At 36.1% G+C, this 24,662-nt stretch overlaps 1 protein-coding gene across 10 annotated transcripts in view; it reads right to left on the bottom strand.

Annotated features, from left to right (window-relative positions):
- The window catches only part of N4BP2 (NEDD4 binding protein 2), an 85,533-nt gene that overhangs the window by 25,726 nt on the left and 35,145 nt on the right, over positions 1-24,662 (bottom strand). For 9 of the 10 annotated variants that reach the window (XM_082611505.1, XM_082611496.1, XM_082611499.1 and 6 more), the window contains 8 exons: positions 21,438-21,562; positions 18,061-18,149; positions 13,144-13,220; positions 7,699-7,851; positions 3,771-6,157; positions 3,059-3,144; positions 2,498-2,543; positions 488-684 (listed from right to left, as the gene is read on the bottom strand). In XM_082611505.1, coding sequence (XP_082467631.1) covers positions 488-684; positions 2,498-2,543; positions 3,059-3,144; positions 3,771-6,157; positions 7,699-7,851; positions 13,144-13,220; positions 18,061-18,149; positions 21,438-21,562 — 3,160 coding nt within the window. The other variant, XM_082611497.1, reaches the window with a different exon arrangement.

The following is a 24,662-nucleotide window of genomic DNA, read 5'->3' as shown; positions in this document are numbered from 1 at the left end:
ACTTGTTTAATTGAAAAGTTAGATAAAAAATAAGAGTACTTAATTTCATATTCATAAGTTTCTAAAATTTTTCTCTAAAAAATTTTTTTTTCAGAGATGGACAATTCTTTAATAGATTAGTGTCATTTGCTATTATATGATAAATGAAATTATCTTCAAAGGAAATACTTCTTTCATGTTTTTCTAGAATTAAAAAATTGCAGAAGTAAATGTTAAAGATAAGATATATACACCTGCAAAATTAAATCTAAAACAACAGATTTAACATAAATTGGCTTACTGTTATAGAATATCAACTAATTTTCCAGAAGCAAAGACCTCCAACTTCAAACTACATTTAAAACATTTTTCAATTTTAACATTAACTTCAATCAGGTTAAAATATGATTTCAGACTAGGAAAAGTACAATCAAATGAAAATCAAAAAGTAAACATATGATTAAATTAGAGTCAGAGACAAAGGCTTAATATTTATACTAACTCATACCAAATCATGCTTTTCCTGTAAGGCAATTTCTTCTGACATTATTTCTCTGAGTGATACTTTTTTAGTATGAGTGTTCCAATGATCCAATAAGGGTTGCATTTCAGGTGCTGCTAAAGTCTTCAGTAATTTTTTGCCCGTTCTCTGAGATGATTTTTGTTCTGGATTATCAAGACCAACATGCCCAACCAGGGAAGGATCTACAAAAGCAGTATCAGTAGTGTCAGACCATCAACAATAAATGTACAAATTAGGCATTATTCATTCTGTTACATCTACCTCAGAGAGACCCAGAAAACATGATTTTTTACTCTTTGCTTATAAATACAATATTCCAAGTTGTATTTCAAAGTTTCAAAATACATCTTCACATAATCGCAAGCAAGTATAAATGTAGAAATATTCAAATGAACAATGATCTGGGTATTACTGTAAATCAACTCAATGCTTCCCCACTCTTTTTCATATCACATCAACACAGAGAAAACAGTGACACACATATACACTGGTAAACAGAGGAAGCTGCAGCCAGCCAGAAGTGAGCAGCTTTGGTCAGCTCTGCTTGGCCACTCCAAGAACTGAAAGGATGAATATTTCTGCAAATCTGTAACCCATTGGAGGCCTACAATAAATATTGAACAAATGATATTCAACATAAGGAAGGAACTAAACATTCTAAAAAGTTCAAAATAACAAGACAATGTATAATATTTCAGCTTTTCTAAGAGCACCACATTCTGATATACTCCTTTGATTTCCTGGAGAGTGAAGAAATAGCAAATACTGTCATCTGAATAACTCTGATACTCTTTGGGAACTTCTAGCTCTCAAACAGCTTTAGCTCTTGAAGCTACAACACAGGTCTGAACTAAAGTTAGGAATCTTCATTATAACAATCTTCAACCTGGAGTCCTAGGTATGGAGTGGACAAGAGAGGCATCTGGAGGAACTCAGGCACAAAAGGAGGACCCTGTAACAGGTCTGCAACCCTGCACTAACCACTTACAACAATGCTATCTAAGAAATCTTCTGGAATCAATTATTTTCAATTTGGCAGATGTAATCAAAAAGCAGGTTGACTTTCGTGCTCTAATTATATTAACATCAATAAAAAATTTGAAAAACCAAGTAATATTTCAATGATGCTCTCAAACACAGGAATTTTTTTTTTTTTTTTTGCGGTATGCGGGCCTCTCACTGTTGTGGCCTCTCCCGTTGCGGAGCACAGGCTCCGGACGCACAGGCTCAGCGGCCATGGCTCACGGGGCCAGCCGCTCCGCCGCATGTGGCATCCTCCCGGACCGGGGCACGAACCCGTGTCCCCTGAATCGGCAGGCAGACTCTCAACCACTGCGCCACCAGGGAAGCCCCACAGGAATATTTTATTGCTCTCAAACCAGAAGTTTCCCTTCATTCAGAGCAAAATCATAAACAGGAAACACCCTGACTATGTGCATTAGAGCACACCTTGGGTGTTCCACAGCACTCCTGTTTTTTTTTTCTTTAATTGAAATGTAGTTGATTTATAATGTTGTGTTAGTTTTCAGGTGTTAACTGAAAGTTAAATGATATTATAGGGGCTTTTTTCTTCTTTAAGCTTTATTTTCTTTTGTATCAATATTAAATGTTAAAACTTTTATTTGCAAATCAAAATTCTTGGGTAACATATTTTGTGGAAGTATATTTAAAATGAGTTAAGATTCAGGGACTTCCCTGGCCTGCTCCCAGTGCAGGGGGCCCAGGTTCGATCCCTGGTCAGGGACCTAGATCCCACATGCTACAACTAAGAGCCTGCATGCCACAATTAAAAGACCCCTCATGCCGCAACTAAAGATCCCGCACACCTCAACAAAGATCCCACATGTGGCAACAAAGATCCCGCATGCCACAACTAAGACCTGGCACAGCCAAATACATAAACACTTAAAAAAAAAAAAAGAGTTAAAATTCATACACACACACCAAGTTTCAACATCAAGACAAGAACATTAGAAGTGAAAATATGTGCTTTACCTTGCATTAATTTGCCACAGGATACCTCTTCTTGTCTTTGTCGCTCCTAAACACAGAGGCAGAACGGGATTGGCAAAGGAGGGTGCATTAGAAAACAAGCTTATATTATTTTTCTCTAGTAATCATTTCTCCCTGTAAAACTATCAATCATTCTTGCTAAATCTAATAAAAGTAGATAAATATAATTATAAGTTGATTCCATCTATATATTTTTTCTACTTATAGAGCTCTTATGCTGTGATTTTTTAAAAAACTGTTTATGAAACTTAATTAGCACTGCAAGTCTTTAAGGAGTAAAAAACTATTTATGATTTTTTTCCCTAAAAAAAAAAAAATCAACAATCATATTGAGCTCTGTCATTAATTATATAATTTGGCTAGTCTGGAAATAATCTAAAATACTGGAAGGAGAAAAAAAAATCAGTAACCTGTTAACTGGTAAAATTAATTCTCTCTCAAAGTCAAAATTCAATAGAATCTTTCATATAACAGATTTCATTGAAGAGCAAAGGTGACAAAATGTACACAAAAGGAGCTTTCTATAAAAAGAAGCCTACCAACCATTACAGATTCTTTCCATTTTTCATGAATCACTTTAGCCAGATTCAGATCTATATGAACCACACAGTCCTCAACTGTTAGGGACCCTTGTGAGGGGGGGGAAGAAAAGAAAAGAAAATATGATCATTACTCATTATACATTTGCAGAAAACATACTCAACTACCTTATGCATCATAAAACTAATTTGTATTTTTAATTACTAACCTATGTCTCTAGTTCTAAATCTCTTGGAATATTTTTATGTAATATGTCATTGTTTTCACACTTCTTGGCAGGTACAATTATATTATGTTTCATATATTTAAGTTATTCATGTCCATTAGACTAAATATATTTAATATATTCATTTCCATTAGTCAAGACTTTCCAGTAGGCGTATTCTAAGGAATTATCTTGCCTTAAGTGTATCTGGAGTAGCACCAAAGGATTCAAAAAGATGTATCTGTGCAAATAAGTATGAGGTAAATACCAGAGAAAACTTCCAGTATATGCACAAGATGAATACAAAGTCCATCTAAATACTCTCTATTTCTTCAAATTATATACCTAAAAATCTTCTACAAATACACGGTGTCAAAAATAATAAGGTAGGCAAAACAAATTACGTTTACACTTCTAGTAACATAAAATAATTTTAAAATTGAACTAGACCCTCTATCTATATTCTACTTACACAAAGATACACATATAAGTAATTTACTTTTTCCTTACCTGAATCAATACCAACAGGGCCAAATAATTCATTGAGCTGAAAAGCCAGTTCAGGGGGCAATGCCAATTCCAGACAGTCTATGGTCAGCGATTTGGCCATCACTGGTGTGGGATTCAACGTCTCAGTTTTATCTCCTTCAGTAACTTCAGCTGACAAAGCACTCCCTGCCATTAGAATTTTTTCCACTTCCAGTTCATCTTCATTCATAAATTCTTCTGTGTTTGGAAATTTCACATAATCCTTTGGAAGATTTTCACTTTTATTTATGTCAAAAGAGTCAGTAAAATAAATTTCTTCATGTAATTCAAGATCCGAAGTGCTCGATACAGAATTTAAAATATCAGACAAATTCAAAGAAGAATGTATACTGTCTCCAATCTCAGTGACTTCTGGATTCTTCTCCATTTCACCCACATTTTTAGTGGTAGTAGCTTTTAGAGTGCCTGGAAAAAACTGCTTAACATTATATAAACCTGAAAGTTCTGCCTGACTATTAAGAAGTACTTCATTATTATTCTTGAGATCTACATTAGGAAATATACCTGTTATTAATCCAGGTTTTTCAGTAGTTATAGCTTTTATTTCTGCCTGCTCTAAGTTTTCCTTTTCTGAATTACAGGTAGACTGTACGTTAGTGTTACTGATACCAATTCCATGGCTAAATTCTGGCACAGAAGAATTAGACTCCTCTAAGCTTCCTCTTTGGCTAATAATTTCCTTCAAATTCAGTCCCAGAGAAAATGGCCCAATTTGTGCTTCATCATATGACTTTTCTATATTCTCAAATTCAGTATCCTCACATAATTTAGTTTCAGAATCCAATAAAAGGCTTGTGGCCCAAATAATATCTTTGTTACACCTCTCATATAGGTCTTTTAGGGCTTCTAATGAAAACGATCCAAAGAGTTTACAAAGAATGTTAAGATTTTCAGATTCATCAGCACTGGTAAGCTCACTTTCTTCAACATATGTGCTTTTGTCATACATTACCCTATATGGAATTGTTTCTTGAACATCTAATTTTGTGTTAATATTGAAAGCTTTCGGTTTAAATCCATCTAATCTTCCTGTTAATACTCTCAGAGAATCTGAAACACCAATTTTATTCTTTTCTATTTTCCATAAGAGAGCAAAATCCTGTGGTTCAGTCTGAGTACACTTGCCTACTTCTATTCCAGGGACTTCTTTAGTCTTTTCTTCTTGAAATTCAGCTAAAGTTTGTGGTCCCACTCCTCCAGGAGCAGTTGGCACACTATTGGTAAAAGTAAGAGACAATGTGTGTTGCCTATGAATCTTTTTACTTGGACAAGTTTTATTCTCACAAGTCATTTCATTGGGCAGCATTTCAGAACTTCCTCGAGTAGAACTACCCAATGTTTTTAGCTCTTCAGGGCTTGTGCCCCAACAGGCCTCATGTGCTGTATATAAGGACATTTCATTCATACTGTTGTTAGTTCCAAATTCTAGGTTGGGTTCATCTAAGCCAGCCTTTGGCATTCTTGATCTGTGCTCTCTCTGAGCTAAAGAATCAGATGAAGGCCAGTCACCCACAACGTTGAATGAGTCTTTTTCAGTATTTTTATAAGTACCATATTTACAGCTATTGAAAGATTCTGAGGCATCATCACACTGTGGCTTGCTGTCATCCTCTACGTTTTCACGTGGAGATCCTCGTGGCTGGATACAATCTACACTCACAGATAAACTACTGTCTAATACTTTATGTGACTGAAGGCAATTATACTTTTTGTCACTTTGTATAGATAAAGTTTTTTCAGTTTTTCGGTTCCTTTTTGTCCTCTGACCGATAGACTTATCAACTGGCCAGTCACCAACAAAAGACAGCTCTTGTCTTGGGAACTTTTCCGAAGTTGATTTGCTTTTTTGTTTTCCAAAGGCTTTTTTCTTTACTCCTGCTCTTTCTTCCAGTGTTTCACTAGATGAAGATTTTTCATTTTGAAGTGGTACAGTATTTGAAAGACCACAGTCTTCTTGATTATTTCCACCATAGCAAATACCTGGTGATATTCTCTCTACAAAACTATCTGCATTGGTTTTACTACACTCTTTTTCAGGAGCCATTTCTACTGGTTCTTCTTTTTCACTTTTGTCTGTTGCTCGTTCTTTGCTTTCAGAATCAGAAAAATAAATGTCTGGAGCTTTCTGAATGAAAGCATTCTGACTGTTAGGATTCATACCAATTATTTCTTTTTTTCCGTTGTTTAAATCTGCATTAGGGAGATATGTAACATTCTCAGGTAACAAATTTTCTTTGGTCACATCATGTTTCTTCTCTTCAATTAACTCTGGATGCTTCAGAGATGAGGATAAAACATTTTCTTCTTTTTCAGAGGCAATATCTTCATTGTCTCTTGGGCTGTAAGATCTGTTTTTAAGTATTATAAGGAAATCTCTTAATGTTGCCATTAATATTATGATTTAAAGAATCATTCAACTGAAAGACGAGACACTTGATCCTTCCCTAATACACTATGAACACATCACTTTATTGTAATCCCAACACCTAGCACAACGCTTGGCATACAAGAAGCACTCAGATTTTTTCAAATTGAATAATTAACATGAGATTTTCAGTTAAGGTGTTTATTATGCATTAAATATTAAAGTTAAGGTTCTAAATTTGTTCCCAGAAGAGGACACCTCCCTAGCTCCTTTCCAACCTATTTAAGCTTAATATATGTGAAACTAGGTCTGCCTCTATACCACCTGTCATTTGTTGCAGAGGAAAATGCTTAAGATTGATTTACAAAGTCTCAAAGAGTCAACCAACATGATCTGCACAATTAAGTGAAATGAGAGAAAGGGAGGACAGCTCTCATTTGAGATGTCACTTGCTAAATTTTTTAAAGCCATCCTCGATGTTAATTTCAGGCTCAGAGCACTTTTGCCGAATCATTATACTTTTAACTTCAGTGCATTTTCCTTATTTAACAACTCATCTTCCTTTCTTTCTTTATTGCAGGAGTTCTCAAAGTCCCAACTATCCCATGAAGCCTTCCTAAGTGAAATCACACCTAACATTCAGTTTTCTATACACCAGATGCTAGTATGTTATAAGTTCTTCACAAGTATTAATTCATAATCCTTATGAGATCCTTATAAGCAAAGTGTTACTATTGCCATTTTGCAAATGAGGAGCCGAAGTATAGAGAGATTTTATAATTTGTCAAAGATCTGACAAATCTTTGGGATTTGAAGCCAGGAAATACAGCTAAGGAGCCCACATTCTTAACCACTTTGCAATACTGCTCCTCAATAAAAGAGCATTTGTGAATTTTCTTTTCCCAACTCCTTTTTAAAAGGGTCTCTCATCCCTAATCATCAAAAAATGTGAGCAATTCAGAACTCTATATTTAAGACTCTTCTTTACTCACTTATTGATTCAATTGTTTATGTATCCTAAATGTTTTTAACATAATCAGTACTATCCTGAATTGCAAACTTTCAAAAGGTTGTGACTTGTTATTACTTAGTAAAAGTATACCATGCATAATACATTTTTACGATACTAGCTTGAAAGAGTATTTTTATTAATACCTAAGAAAATTAAGAAGTAATGTGACTATATACAAAATAACAATAGAGGGTAGATAATGTAACAGATAAATACTGGAATAGCAGCAAGTTAAATAAAGAAGGCCGGAGTATTCATAGTGTAAACAGGGACCTACATAAACCAAAAGACAATGAAACCCCCATGTATGTCATCACCCACATAAACTTTTACTTCTCTTGCTAACCATATATATCCTGTTCCAGGTAAGACTATACCTAAACCCTACAAACAACAAATGCCTACCTTATTTTTAAAGTTATTTGGCAGTGATTTTAGAAGTTCCTAAATTATCAGATTTTTTAAAATTAAGTTTTTTAATTGAATTTCTGTACATAGAGACTTTAACCTACCTAGTACTTCTGTCACAAGAATATGCACACAACTCGATACGTTCCATTTTCTCTGGAACTGAAGAACTCATGATTATGGGCACTGAAACAAAACGTTGATAGTGTTCCAACATTCTTGTTATTTTTTCTTTGCTTATCCCATGAATATTACGCCTAAAAATTCCAGGGGAAAAAAAGGGTAGAAGGAACATTGGTAATTAAGTTTTTAAAAAATCAGCTCATATAATGTTAAGAGAAACAATGATACATTTCTAATACATAAAAATATCAAAACTGGTTTATTATGACACAATATAAACTATTTGATTCTAAGTTTCATTTTATTCAGAATGTCCTAAATCACCATTTTCTTAATCATGCCATACAATCTTTTCCAAACATCCTTCATCAACTTGGAAAAAACCAGCAGATCTTAATAACTTTAAGAGAAGTTATTCTCAAGCTCTGACAAAAAAATCTCATACGAACATGACCATCATTTCAATTGATTCATTATTAACTAGTGACAAAAAATTCCACTACAGAGGCTTCCACTTATGCCAGTACAGCAGACTAGATGTGCCAAAGGACACTCCTATTACAGTAAAACTGGATCCCATACAAATTAAAGCAGACACACACTTTAACACATTTTAAGTTCAAGTAAAGAAAAAACATTCCTAGTATTTGAAGTCTCCGGATGTCCAAATATGAAGTTTGTTATATTTGTGCTTTCATTCATGGTAGCTTATTCCTTTGTTTTTGTTTATGAGCTCACACTTAGTTGAATCTAATATATGGGAATCCTTAGGCCTTAAACTGGGGGTGCTTTCATTCATACAGCATCTGAATTTGCATCTGCCAGGAGGCAAGATGGTATGCTTTAGTCCTTCAAGGGTCTTGTCTTAATGAAAACATCCCAGTTGAAACTCTCCTATCTCAGGCTGGATCCAACATTTAGTGTCTGGATCCCGGGGCTAATATTAGCATTTGCCACCTGGGGAAATCTGGCTTTCATATTTAAATACCTCAGTCTTGTCTGGTTTCAGATGACAGAAAAGCAAAGAGATAGAAAATATGAAAGAGAGGTTAAGAGACATAGACATAGAGGACAGAGCAAAGAGGTCTAGTATACATCTAATCCAAGTCCCAGAAAGAGAAGAGAGAGTATGTGGGACAGAAGCAATTTAAAGAAAAATGGCTGAGAATGTTCCAGAACTGATGAAAGACATCAATCTCCTAATCTCACAAATCCAACAAATCTTAAGCAAGATAAATAAGAAATCTACAACTAGAAACACAGTACTGATATTGTCATTCACTAAAGATAGAGATAATATTAAAAACAACTAGAAATTTAAAAAAACTAATCATCTACAAAGAAACCAACTATTAGAATTACACCTGACAACAATAATAATGGACAAATGTCATCATCAATAACAGAAACTGTCAATCTAGGATATATACACTCAGCAAAAGTATCTTATAAGAATGAGGACAATAAAAGGATTTTCAGATTTTAAAAAAAGAGAAAAAAAAGAAAGAGATTGACATGAAACTGGTCTACAATGTAAAGAAAATCCTAAAAGATGAATGTCAGGCAGAAGGAAATTCTCAGATGAAAGACCTATAATGAAAGGAAAATTAAGCACAAAACACTACACACAGCACAAATAACTAAACGAGTGAAAACAAACACCATCTGTACATTCCAGATAATCATAGCATGTAAGTTGGAAGGGAGGTAAGTATCAGAGTTAACATGTTTGAAAGTCCTTGTATTTGTGAAGAGGAAAGCTAGGAAAATAGTTTAATTTTAAAGTTTGCATGATAAAACTTTTAATGTAACCACTAAAAGAGTTTAGGAAGTGTCTATAATCTCCAAATTAGTAGAGAAGGAAAAAACGAGTAAGAAAATTTGCATTCAATTAAAAAAATCCAAAAAAGGAGGAAAAAAAATCAAATACATAATTTTCTGTGATAGGAGAAAAAACAACCACAGAAAAGGTGAGGTAAATAAAAAGTACAGAGAGAGACAGCAAGAAACAAGACCAATTATATGAATACCCAAAATAACTGTAAAAGAACTAAGCTTATCAATTAAAAGCCAAAGATAGAGTGAATTTTTTAAAACCCAGCCATACTGGTTATAAGAGGTACACCTAAACACAAAGATACTGAAGGTTGAAAGAAAAAGTATAGAAAAAGAAATAACACTCAAATATTAACTAAAAGAACTGGTATAGTTCTATTTATATTAGACAAATTAGATTTTATAACAAAAATTAATATTAATAAAAGAAAATTACTAGACAAGGATAAAAGGTTCAATTAGAGTGATATAAAAATCTTAAGCTTATATGCACTTCAAAAAATATCCTCAGTATATTTAAAGCAAAAATGGGCAGAATTATAAGGAAAAACTGACATAATCAACATAATAGAGGGAGGTATCAACACCTCTCCCATAGTACATTTTCTCATCCCTCTCTTAAACATTAATCCATCAAGCAAAATTTTCTGAAAAGTAAAGCTACAGATGCAAGCAAAAGAATAAGCATGATTTAATGATATATTAATATACTACAACTGTTATACATTCTTATCAAGCAAATATGAACATTTATAAAAAATTGACAATGAACTAGTGAAACACATCTTTAAAAATATCAGAGAATTAGTATCATACAAACTGCACAATCTTACCTACTGCAGTAAAGTTGAAAACCAATTTTTTGGAAAAGATAAATTTTAAAACCATCTGTTCCAAAATTTAAAACATAGTTCTAAACAACCCAAGGGTTAAAGAATTAAAGTAACAGTAATGCAAACTAGAAAATAAATGATAAAAAGAAGATATTATATACTAAAATTCTAGGAGCATCTAACATGATACTTAGGGAAATTTATAGCATTAAATGCTCATATTAGAAAATGACCTAGGGCTTCGTTGGTGGCTCGGTGGTTAAGAATCTGCCTGCCAATGCAAGGGACACAGGTTCAAGCCCTGGTCCAGGAAGATCCCACATGCCGTGGAGCAACTAAGCCCATGCACTACAACTACTGAGCCCGTGCTCTAGAGCCCAAGAGCCACAATTACTGAGCCCACATGCCACAACTACTGAAGCCCATGCGCCTAGAGCCCGTGCTCCCCAACAAGAGAAGCCACTGCAATGAGAAGCCCGCGCACTGCAACGAAGACCCAATGCAGCTAAAAAAAAAAAAAGAATAAACAAAGCAAAATAGATTTTTTTAAAGCAAAGAAAGTAGAATAAAAGAAGCAGAAATGAATGAAACATAAAACAAACTTATAATAGAAAGATCAACAAAGCAGAAAGATGTCTATTTGAAAAGGCTAATAAAAAATCTGATCTCGGGCTTCCCTGGTGGCACAGTGGTTAAGAATCCGCCTGACAATGCAGGAGACACAGGTTTGATCCCTGGTCCGGGAAGATCTCACATGCCGCAGAGCAGCTAAGCCCGTGTGCCACAACTACTGAGCCTGCGCTCTAGAGCCCGCAAGCCACAACTACTGAGCCCTCGTGCCACAACTACTGAAGCCCACGTGCCTAGAGCCCATGCTCTGCAACAAGAGAAACCACGACAATGAGAAGTCTGCGCACCGCAATGAAGAGTAGCCCTTACTTGCTGCAACTAGATAAGGCCCGTGCACAGCAACGAAGACCCAACACAGCCAAAAGTAAAAACAAACAAATAAATAAATTTATAAAAACAAAAAAATCTGATCTCTGCTAAGAATAATCAAGAAAAAAAAGAAGATACACATAAACACATTAGGATTGAGAAGTATAGATGCAGCAGAGATGTAAATGGTAAGAGAATACTACAAGAGTTTTAATAAAAAGATTTTTGTTTTATTTATTTATTTAATTTTTTGGTTGTGTTGGGTCTTTGTTGCTGTGCATGGGCTTTCTCTAGCTACGGGGAGTGGGGGCTACTCTTCGTTGCGGTACGCAGGCTTCTCATTGCGGTAGTTTCTCTTGTTACGGAGCATGGGCTCTAGGCATGTGAGCTTCAGTAGTTGTGGCATGAGGGCTCAGTATTTGTGGCTCGCGGGCTCTAGAGTGCAGGCTCAGTAGTCGTGGCACACGGGCTTAGCTGCTCTGCGGCATGTGGGATCTTCCCAGACCAGGGCTTGGACCCGTGTCCCCTGCATTGGCAGGCAGATTCTTAACCATTGAGCCACCAGGGAAGTCCCATAAACGGTCTTAATAAATTTGAAAACTTTGGTGTAATGGACAAATTCCAATGGAAACTTCTCACAAAGAAAATAGAGGATCCAGACAGTTTCATAAGTAAATTCTATCAAACATTCAAACTTACATAAACTCAAAAAAGAGAAGAAATACTTCCCAACTAATCTTATGAACCTAAAACCATTATACCAAAACCAGGCAAGACAGGGCAAAGAAGAAAAAACTGTAAGTCAATCTCACTCATTCATACAGATGCAAAAATCCTAAATGAAATATTAGAAAACCAAATCTAGTAATGTATCAAAAGGGTAATAAAAAGGAATGAAGTACTGATACATGCTCCAACATGGGTGAACCTTGAAAACATTATGCTAAGTGAAGATGTCAGACACAAAAGGTCACATATTGTATAATCCCATTTATATGAAATGTCTGGAATAGGCAAATTGATAGAGACAGAAAGGTGGATTAGTAGTTGCCAAGGGAAAGGGGAATTGGGAGTGACTAATAGCAAATACAGGGTTTCTTTGTTGAGGTAATGAAAACGTTCATTAATTAAACAGTGGTGATGGTTGCACAACATTGTGAATGTCCTAAAGTTAGGTTGTCCTTTATTTAGTACTGACATTAGTTTAAATTACCATGGAGAAAATACTCTGACCAAAATTAATTTAGGGCTATCTCTAAGGGAATACAGAGCACAAAACAAAATACACTGTATGTCCATGTCCTGAATTAACATTTTTATCCAAGTCAAACAATCAAAGAAAAAAGTATAACCTTGGGGGGAAAGCAGAGTGGGTAGTGAAAAACCTGGACAGCTGAACATTTGCTACCTTTTCCATTTATACCTCCTCACTTCCTTCCAGCATTGTGAGTCACTAGGCAGCTACAACAATTTGTTCCTGCCAGTAGCACATGGTTCAGGTTTGCCAAATCCTAGAATCTCTTCTAGTTTCAGATATTGACATTATATTATTAATAAGTAATAAAGTACTGACTATATAAGACAATTGGAATTTTCCTGACTGCTAATTAACAATTTAGGAAGAAAAAGACAAATTCTTCACAAACTGAAAAAAGAAAGCCTATAGGCAATACAAAATTTGTTATCAATTTTTAAGTGGCAAAGCCGCAATCTAATACATTTTGTTTCGTTCATTATTTACAAGGGGAAAAAAATCTAGATGGACTTTCTATCGCTCTCATGAAATTAAAAACATGTTAGATAAACTCCAAGTTTTACCTTGCAAGTTCCTTTGGTTTGAATTTCCACCAGGTATCCGGTTCCCGGAAAAGGACTTTATATTTATGTTTTTGAGACTACATACAAAAAAGACAAATGCATTTTAAAATAATTACTTCCATGAAATTTAATTCATTGTTTCCAAATTCACAGCATGTTAAAACTGAAAGAACCTAAAAGATTATCTAATCTTGATGAGTGTGTTACCTGGTAAAATGTACAGTCTCTTTGATCCAGCAATGAACTTCCAGAAATTTATGCTATTGATAAAAACTTATGTCAGAGTGCAGAAATATATATACGGCAGGATATCCAGTTTGCCATTATTTGTAATGGCAAAAGAATACAAACAACTTAGTGTCTATTAACATGGAACTGGCTAAAGAAATGAAGATACAGCCATAAAGTGAAAATATATACAATGGTTTTAAAAATACTATGTGTTAATGAGAAAATGTTCTTAATATAAATTGTTAAGAAAGTAAGATACAGAATTTTCACTTGAATAAAAAAGGATTAGTTACACATCTGTATATGTATAAAAACTTCTGGAAAGATTCTCAAAAATACTATGAAAAGCACCTACCTAAAGGGGATAGGACTTTAGGCATTCTTTTTTATGGTTTGAATACCTACCATATACATGCACGACTTTTGTAAGTTTAAAACCACTCTAAAAGATAGCTCATTCTATTTTTCAAAACTCTAATATGGCTGTAATCTAAAAGCCAAGCCCTATACTTGTGCACTAGATCCATCTTCTCTATCTCAAGGGTAACTGAGTTCAGCAACTCTCCCCTCTGAGGCATGATTAATTTTTCTCTCCCTGCTGAATCAATCTCATCACATTCAGTTATTTCTCCCATCTTACTCTAACCCCTCATCCCCTGACAGCTATCTCCCCATTTTCCTACTCCCATTGCAGGAAAACGTCTCAAATAATAACTATATTCTGTCTCTAATTCTTCCCCTTCTAGCCTCTCAAACCCACTCCAACTGGCTCCTCCATTGAAACTGGGCATGGAAACCATGAATTACTTCCACATTGAAAAATGTTATGGTTAATTCTCACTCTCTTGCCTCTCAGCAGCATTTGTCACAGTTCATCACTCTCTTCTTACACTGTTTTCATTACTATTGCTTTTCCTACTCCTCCAACTGGGTGGGTGTTCTCAGTCTTTTTTGTTAGTCCGTCCCTTTCACCCAGACCTCTTCTCACAATGGAATGGCCCAGACTTAGTCCTTGGTCTTCTACTCTTGATCCACACTCACTTCCTCAGTAATTATCATGCCACTCCTTGGCTTTAAATATCATGCATTAGGTAATGACTCTCAAATATATATTGTTAGCCCAGAATTCGCTCCTGAACTCCAAACCCACAGATCCAATTACCTATTAAACAAACTTAACACAGTCACACCTAAACTTCTGAAATTCATTACCTCACACCCACCACAAAACTATTCTACCTGGGGACTACCCTGGCAGTCCAGTGGTTAAGACTCTGCAGTTCAATCCCTAGTCAGGGAACTAAGATCCCACATGCTGTGCAGTGTGACAAAAAAAACAAAACAAAACTATTCTACCTGAATTGAACCCTCTCCACATCAATTGATGACAACATCCCACAAGCCAAAAACCAACCTTGATGTCATACTTAATGCCTCTCTTTCTTTCACATCCACATCAATACAATAAGAAATTCAGTTGGCTCTACTTTAAAAATATATCCAGAATCTAATCTCTACTCACTATCACCTTTACTGCTACCATGTTGGTCTGAACCATGTGATCCTTTACTTTAATTAACACTATAGCCCTCTAGTCTCCCTGCTTCCATTCTTCCCCACTCTTAAGTCTATTCTCAATGCTGCACTACAGTGATCCTTTTAATAGTCAGATCATGTCACTCAAAACCCTGTTATGAACTGAATGATTGTGTCCCCTCAGATCCCATATGTGGAAACCGCCATCCCACCATGTGACTGTGTTTGTAGACAGGATCTTTATAGAAGTAATTAGGGTTAAATGAAGTCAAAAGGTTAGGGCCCTAACCTGTTAAGATTAGTGCCCTCATAAGAAGAGACATCCTGGGGCTTCCCTGGTGGCGCAGTGGTTGAGAGTCCTCCTGCCGATGCAGGGGACTCGGGTTCGTGCCCCGGTCCGGGAAGATCCCACATGTAGTGAAGCGGCTGGGCCCATGAGCCATGGCCGCTGGGCCTGCGCATCCGGAGCCTGTGCTCCACAAAGGGAGAGGCCACAACAGTGAGAGGCCCGTGTACCGCAAAAAAAAAAAAAAAAAAAAAAGAAGAGACACCAGAGAACTTGCTCTCTCCACCATGTGAAAACACAGCAAGAAAATGGCCACCTGCAAGGGAGGAAGAGAACTCTCACCAGAAACTGACCCTGCTGGACCTTGATCTGGGACGTCTAGCCTCCAGAACTATGAGAAAATTAATTTCCTCTTGTTGAAGCTACCCAGTCTATGGTATTTTTTAATGGCAGCCTGAGCAGACTAATGTTATCTTCCAAGTCACCCAAGGTAAAATCCAAAGTCCTCACAGTGATCTATGTACGAGCCCTTACATAATCTGCCCTACCATCTCCCCAACCACCATTACATCTCTGTCCTCAACTCCCACTATTGATCCTCTCAGCTTTATGACAAGATGCCAAGAGTGGTCATTGCTATTTTCTGTCATTCTGACAGAAAAGTCCAAAATTCAACCCAGACACCAAGGTAGGTAGTGACAATAACACCCTGTAATGAGCTTACTCACTTCCATCTCCTCCCCTCAGCACCAAATTTCATACAAATGATTCAAGGCCTGGCAATAGCCCAGGTCTCTAATTACCTAAAGGGGTATCATACAGCTGTTAGGATCAAATTAATTTTAAATGCACGCATACACAAAGAGAAAAAGAGAGACTATGAATTTAAAGACTTTTTCAACTCCCGTATCAATAGGCAAACCTTAATAATACGTTACATTACTTAAGAGGATTCTGACTTAGGTCAACCTCTATGATAGCCCACAAGGAACAATATTGCTTTGCCATATATATACATACATACACACACACATACACACACACATACACACACACACACACACACGTTTTGCCAATTGCCACTAAGCATACTTGACTGCTCCCTATTTATCTCTTACTACTTTAGCTACTTTTGTAAATGACAGTCAAGATGGTAATAGACTGTTTTCTCTACTCTATTCCACTCCCCTACAGCTTTCATTATCTTACTACCAAAAGAAGCAAAAAGTGATCCTCTTCTCTACAGTAATTCCTACATCTACTTCTTTATGAAGACAAAAGCATTTGGCATCTATGATAAGCAGGAGTCCTTTATACTTCTAAGTAGAGTTGCAAAGAGTCAAGGAATCGATACTGGAAAAATAGCTTCATATTTTCAATCATTATATAATAAAAAAGGGGAAAGAAAACATTATAAAAGCCTGAAGCCTAAACGAAAATCAGAAACACATAATTCAAGGACTTCTTTGTTTTCTACATAGGAAAATAAAGTGTTTTTTTTCCTATTTTCATAGGAAAATACAGAACTTTCTAAGATGAGAGCAGGAAGCTAAGAAAAACCTACAGAGGAGTCAAGTAAGGTTAAGGGGGAAGCAGGTCCCAGTGGTGAATATATTAGTCTAGAAACTAGGAACTCCTAAGGCCAGAAAGCAAACTGAGTTTCAGCTCCCAATGCACTAAAATCAAGTCTTTGTTCCCTCTACTGCCCTGCACAGAAGTAAAATCTCACTTGTTCAAAGGACACAATTTTCTTCAGAAAAGTGAAAAATCACACCTTGTACTTCAAAACAGTACAAGTGCACTGGGCACAGCAATGGGTGTATAAGTTGGATGTGTTAAGAACATAAATCAGCAAGTACAATATTCACTAACTAAAGAAACAAACTGAGCTTCCATGTGCCAGATGTGCTAACCTTGGGGTAATAAAACAAAAAATACCCATACTCACAAAAGCTTCAGTCACCAAGTTACTCAATGAATATATATTAATTATATGCCAAGCATAGTGCTATACTCTGGAGATACAATGATGAAAAAAATGATAGGCTTACCCTCAAGAAAAATGGATGGCTTAGAGCCAAATTCAGCCCATCAGCCAGTATTTGTACAGCCTAGGAGCTAAGAATAGTTTTTGTGTGTGTGTGTTTTTATCTTTAAAAGGTTGTTAAAAGAGAATATGCAACAGAAACTGTGGCCTGCAAAACCTAAAATATTTACTATCTGGTGCTTTCTAGAAAAAAGTTAGTCAACCCATGGCCTACTGATAAAAACAGTGTGCTTAATACTATGACAGAAGTAAGCCAGAGTGCCAGGAAAGCAGAAAGAGTGCCCAATTCAGCTTTTTAGTAAGTGAATGAAAGCTAACTTCCTGAAAAAGCTGACATCAAAGTTGGACAAAAAAGGAATCCAGCAAATTTGGAGAACTGAAAATAGCTGAGTGTACAGAATTTTGAATTTCTCAGAATAGCAAAATTTCAAAAGAAATTTGGGGACTAGGAAAGAACCAGCAAATTTTGATTCTGCCAAGTAAAAGCAATAAGAAAATGGTTGTGTGTGTGTGTAGTCACACACATACATACATATAAATACACACAAACATAAAATTATAATACCACTATCTTTTCATAAAAGACATCAAAAAACAAAAACAATCTCAGAATTTAAAAACTGAATCTCAAAATTTGAAAATTGAATAAATTTAGTTTTATGGAAAACTATTCCTATTTTTCTCATTTTGCTAAAGACCAGAGAAAGCTCAGTTACATACAGTCCAAGGACTGTTTACTTGAGATTCACTTGTGTAATTAACATCCCCCAATAATTTCAAACCCACTATTAGACTTATGACAATTCATGGTACAAACCAAAGCAACATATGGCTTCATTTCCCATGCCTGTAGATTTGTATTATCTATTATTATAGGAGATACCGTCTTCTCAAATGCTTCTTTTGCTGAAATACAAACAGAAAATGAGAAATCACTTTTAGTAACAATATTAAGGATTATCTTGATATTTCAAAAATCTGATCTTTTTTCATAATTTGAAAATCATAGATATGTGCTAATTTTATTCACAACTCTACTTCTAAATACTACTTTTGAATATATAAAAAATTAAAATATAGGGAAATGTTGAATAATAAATACTAAATAAATACTAAAATTATAATCAGAGAAATTAATAAAAACTGTCTGATTTTAGTTTGATGTGTGTGTTACATGTATAAATAGCATAAATGGGGAAAAAAGCTATCAGTAAAAACAATATCATACCATGCTAAAAGCAACACGGTATCCTGGATAAGATTCTGGATACCATGAATCCAGAATCTGGATTCTGGAACAGAAAAGGACTTTTGTAGAAAAACTAAAATCTAAGTAAAATCTGGAGATTAGTTAATAGCAATGTATCAATGTTAATTTTAATTTCTTAGTCTTGACAAATGTACCATAGTTATATAAAGTGTTAGCATTAGGGCCAAATGGGTGAGGGGTATAGAGAAACTCAATACTGCCTTTGCAAACCTTTCCATAAATCTAAAATTATTCCAAAATAAAGTTTAAAAACAAAAAATGTAGGCAAACACGCATACACATGACAAAAAACAAGATGTCTTGATTTGGAATAAACTATTATATGCCTGTGCAAGAGATTTTCTTATAAAACTGCCTTTTTTGCCAAGGAATTAGACCATTCAGGGAATTAATGATGAGCCACAATAAATAAGCCTTACAAGGAAAATATTTGGAAGTTTTAAAAGTTCTGTATACTCTCTTATAACTCAATAATAAAAAGACAAATAATTCAATTTAAAAATGGCAAAAGGGCTTCCCTGGTGGCGCAGTGGTTGAGAGTCCGCCTGCCGATGCAGGGGGACACGGGTTCGTGCCCCGGTCCGGGAGGGTCCCGCATGCCGCGGGGCGGCTGGGCCCGTGGGCCGTGGCCGCTGAGCCTGCGCATCCGGAGCCTGTGCTCTGCAATGGGAGGGTCCACGGCAGTGAGAGGCCCGCGTACCGCAAAAAAAATAAATAAATAAAAAATAAATAAATAAAAATGGCAAAAGATTTGAATAGATAGTTCTCCAAAGGAGATAAACAAGTAGCCAACAAGCACACAAAAAGATGCTCAACATCATCAGCCATCAGGAAAATGCAAATCAAAACCACAACAAGATACCACTTCACACCCACCAGGATAGCTATAATCAAAAAGATAGATAGGGCTTCCCTGGTGGCGCAGTGGTTGAGAGTCCGCCTGCCGATGCAGGGGACACGGGTTTGTGCCCAGGTCCGGGAGGATCCCACATGCTGCGGAGCGGCTGGGCCCGTGAGCCATGGCCGCTGAGCCCGCGCGTCCGGAGCCTGTGCTCCGCAACAGGAGAGGCCACAGCAGTGAGAGGCCCGCGTACCGCAAAAAAAAAAAAAAAAAAAAAAAGACAGATAATAACATGTGTTGGTAAAGATATAGAGAAGTTGGAACCCTCATAAACTGCTACTGGGAATGTAAAATAGTGCAGCTACTTTGGAAAATAGCTTGGCAGTTACTAAAAAGGTTAGACATAGACAGGCATGTTCATAGCAACATTATTCATAATAGCCAAAAAGTGGAAACAACCCAAATGTCCATCAACTAATGAATGGATAAACAAAATGTGGCAGATCCATATAATGGAATATTATTCAGCCATAAAAAAGAATAAAGTACTGGGCTTCCCTGGTGGCACAGTGGTTGAGAGTCCACCTGCCGATGCAGGGGACACGGGTTCGTGCCCCTATCCCGGAAGATCCCACATGCCGCGCAGCGGCTGGGCCCGCGAGCCATGGCCGCGGAGCCTGTGTGTCCGGAGCCTGTGCTCCGCAACGGGAGAGGCCACAGCAGTGAGAGGCCCGCGTACAGCAAAAAAAAAAAAGAATAAAGTACTGATACTTTCTACAACATGGATGAACCTTGAAAACGTTATGCTAAATGAAAGAAAGCCATTCACAAAGACCACATATTATATGATTCTACTTGTATGAAATGTTCAGAAGAGACAAACCTATAGAAATAGAAAGTAAAGTAGTAGTTGCCTGGGGCTGGGAGAGAGTTGGGGAGAAATGAGGAGTGACTGCTAATGGGTATGAGGTCTTTCTGGAGTGATAAAAACGTTCTAAAATTGATTGTGGTGATGGTTGTACAACACTGAATATGCTAAAAACTATTTGATTCTTATATCTCATTCAATAAAGCTTTTTAAAAAAAGACTTCTGCCAATTAATTTCATATCATCATTGTTGCGGTTGTTGTTATAGAAAGGGCGCACTGAACTACGGCTACGCACTTTTCATTCTCATTTAACCTTTACAAGAATCCTGGGGGTTTAGTATTATTAAGCCCTTTTACAGATGAAGACACTGGGTCCTGTAGAATATAAATAACTTGCACAAGATCACACAGCTAGTAACTGGGAAATTCAAGACTGCTCTTCATCACATCACACTGTTTATTTTTGTGTTGGTATTCCTGAGTTTTCACTTCAGTATTTAGTTCAAGAATGAATATAGAAAAATTTAACAATGTCTAAAGATGACAAACTCAAGAATAGCCTTCACAGTGCATTTATCTTAAAAGAAACACAAAGTAAAACATTGTCTCTATGTCTTAATAAGAACTTCCCACATGAAACTCTATCCATAACTAAACATTTCAAAATAAAACCATCTTCAGTGAATAGACAGTTGCACTAATAAAGAAATTAAGGTTTTACCTATGATCTCCCTGCAGATTCAGTTTGAGGAGAGTCATTTTTACACTCACACTATCCTCTATAAAAATTAAGCCAATCTAGGCAAGACTAGTGATTAACAATGCAAATTCTATTTTAGGAAACAGGAACCAGAGCCAGAAAACTGTAACCACCTTGAGCTATTCAGAGACCAGCACAGAAAATCTGACTTACTACTTCTGACAAGATAACCCACTGACTAAATAAAACTTAAACATGTTATGCAATGTTCTAAGCTATTCTATAAAACTTAGCTCATTTAATTCTTATAACAACTCTATGAGACTACCTCTTTCACTTACTATGTAACATTAGAATTGTTATAATTTTACCTATATTATATATAGTTATAATTTAGAATTAAAGATAATTATTACTTTTAAAAGTTATACATCTCTCAAAATACAAACACTAAGTGGATTTTTTTCTTTATATTCCTCTTAATATTATGCATCATCTGATGTCTATTCTTACCACGATTCTGATTCCATTCATGTGCTTCTCCTAAGTATTTTACATCAAACTGGTATTGTCCATTTATGTAAAAATAATCATCAGTACTAAGAATGACTCCACTTGGATTATCCTCTTGCAAAGTCCTGTGAATGATAAATTTAATTATTTTCATTCATTTTTCTTCTATTTAAATTCTCTCTAATTTTTGCAGTCATAATCCCAATTAAAAATTCAAGTATTGGACTTCCCTGGTGGCTTAGTGGTTAAGAATCCGCCTGCCAATGCAGGGGACATGGGTCTGATCCCTGGTCCAGGAATATCCCACATGCTGCAGAGCAACTAAGCCCGTGTGCCGCAACTACTGAGCCTGTGCTCTAGAGCCCGTGCTCAGCAACAAAGAGAAGCCACCGCACGCAACAAAGAGAAGCCACCACAATGAGAAGCCCATACGCTGCAACGAAGAATAGCCCCCACTTGCTGCAACCAGAGAAAGCCCGCGCAAGGTAAAGAAGACGCAACACAGCCAAAAATAAAGAAATAAATTAATTTTTTTAAAAACCAACTTAAAAATTCAAATATTATTATTTAAAAGGATGAAAATATTTTATTATTCAAACAAATCACACTAGAGGGACTTCCCTGGTGGTCCAGTGGTTGAGAATATGCCTTCCAGTGCAGGGGATGCAGGTTTGATCCCTGGTCAGAGAACTTAAATCCCACATGCCGAGGGGCAACTAAGCCCGCGCGCTGCAACTACTGAGCCCGCGTGCTCTGGAGCCCATGCGCCACAACTAGAGAGAAGCACGTGCACCGCAACAAAGAGCCCACGTGCCACAACGAAAGATCCCGTGTGCCACAACTAAGACACGACACAGCCAAAAATAAAATAAATAAATAAAATATTTTTTAAAAATCACACTAGAAATCCTCTAAGCAGAAGTTTGACTCCCAGGTATACTGACCTGAGGCAAGGCTACTTTGCTATATATACTATAAAGGTTTGAAAATTAACACATTTTAATTATCAAGAAAACCAGACAACTGAAAATGCTTCAGAACTCTTATCAGTCACAATCACAGTCACAATTGCCAGATGAGGCAATCCCCTCATCTGGTCACTTGATACACACTGATCTACCTTACCCACTCTAAGTGGAAGGTCACTTCCCATTAGGTGAGTACCTTGATATTCAACCGATCTTCAAAAGTAGATGAAGCTCTTTGTGTATTGCCATAAATTTAGTGAGTATGCCGAAAACATCCAAAAATATAATGTTAATAGACTATTAATTTAATCTGTTAAATTATACAAAGTTAAGATAGTTTTCTGGGGCTTTTCTGACATCTCTTTCTTTTGGCCATGCTGTGCAGGTTGCAGGGGATCTTAGTTCCCCAACCAGGGATCAAAGCTGTATCCCATGCAGTGGAAGTGCTGAGTCTCAACTACTGGACCACCAGGGAAGTCCCCCATCTCTCTTTCTTGACTCTGGAATTTATCTTCTATGTAATTGAGATACATGCAAAAACTAAGCCAACAGAATCCACAGAGACATAACAATGCTACCCTCTTAACCATTTGTAAAATATCACCATTTATCCTCTCCTAAAACATGTATAAATATTCCTAAAGTTAAAATATACTTTTAAATTAATTTTTATTGTAGTATAACTGATTTACAATGTTGTGTTTCAGGTGTACAGCAAAGTGAATCAGTTATACATATATCTACTCTTTCTTAGATTCTTTTCCCATATTAAAATATACCTTTTGAATTTAATTTTTATTAGCATCTACTAAGTGCCAGGCACTGTTTTAAGCACTGCGCATACATCAGTGAATAAAAACAAACATTCTTGCACTCATGGAGCTTACATTCTGGTGAATGCTCACTTGTTCCCACTTTTTAAGACTCTTACATTTATCCTCTTCTCCTTCATCTCTAAGTCTTCCCCTCTGACACTTTAGTTCCTCTTTTCCCTTTAAACGTGTATACATCTCAGCTATCTTTTAAAATTTTAACCACACTTTAAGGACTCCTTTTTCAACTATTACCCAACTTCTCTCCTTCCCTTAACTGCTTTAGTATAAATGCTTTTTTACGGTCTTAAGGTCTTCCACATTCCCAGCGCAACAAAACTGTTTTTCAAGATATCCATTCATGACCTTCTTTCCAATCCAAAAGCTGTTTTTCATCTTTCATTTTCCTTGGGCTTGCACGCTAGCTTAATACTGTGGACTGTTCTCTCTGAGAAAACTCAGCTTCTATGTCTCTGTACTTCCCAGTTATTTCTCTCTATTCATTCAAAAATTATTAGTAAGCTCTGACTTTGTGACAAGCACTTCTTTCTCTTCCCAATCGCTAACTGTAGCTGCCTCTGGCTCTAAGGCCTCTGAAACCTAGTTCTTCAAACAAATGTCACAGCACTATTACCTTTTAAGGTACAGCCTTTTGTTCCAATCTTTCACAAAATGTAATATCATAACTGACTGTAATGTCTATAATATTAAATTAAAATGTTTCTTATTCTTGTGGTCATTAAATCAATGAGAAAGCCTACGTCTACAAAAGAATATACTTATAAGTGTATGAGTAGAATATGTGGAAATTTATTGGGAAATAAATCCACACTAAGAAAGGACATTAAAAAAACAACTGAAAATGAGCTCATCAAGGTATACATGCATACTCACTAATGCTAGATACACCCAGAATCAAATAGAAAAGACCCAGCTAAGAATAGAAGAGAGCAAAGACTTAAAATTTGGAAGAAAAAGGGAAAAACTGGCAAATAAAATATATTAGATGTAAATATTCTGGAATTTAAAGAAGGGGAGTAGGAGAAAACTTTGAAAACAACACTCTTTAACAAATGCCATTGAAAACACAACAAAGCTGCCTCTAACCCTGACTCTAGTCTCTCACACCAAGGCATCCACAACATTCCTTGATTACAAAGGGGACACAGATGGGTATTTGAGATAAAACAACTGAGAGCACATTTTGCAAGAAATAAATCACTGAGAATTTGAAGTTCTCTGTCAGTGGTTCATCCCACGTTCTTTCTTCAAATCATACATTTCTAAAACCTTATTTAACAACACGCTGCACTTCCAAATCTCCAACTACCAGTAGAATTCTTGTGTATAAGACTTCCTTGAATTCAAAATCAATTATGGCCCTTTATCTCTATAATCAAAGCTGAATTCATCTTTCTCCCACTCAAATTAGTTCTCTTCCACAT

Source organism: Mesoplodon mirus, assembly GCF_964341445.2.
Source record: "Mesoplodon mirus genome assembly, chromosome: 2".
Lineage (NCBI taxonomy): Eukaryota > Metazoa > Chordata > Mammalia > Artiodactyla > Ziphiidae > Mesoplodon > Mesoplodon mirus.
Note: the sequence above shows the minus strand (reverse complement) of the source record. Positions and strands in the feature narration are given on the sequence as shown.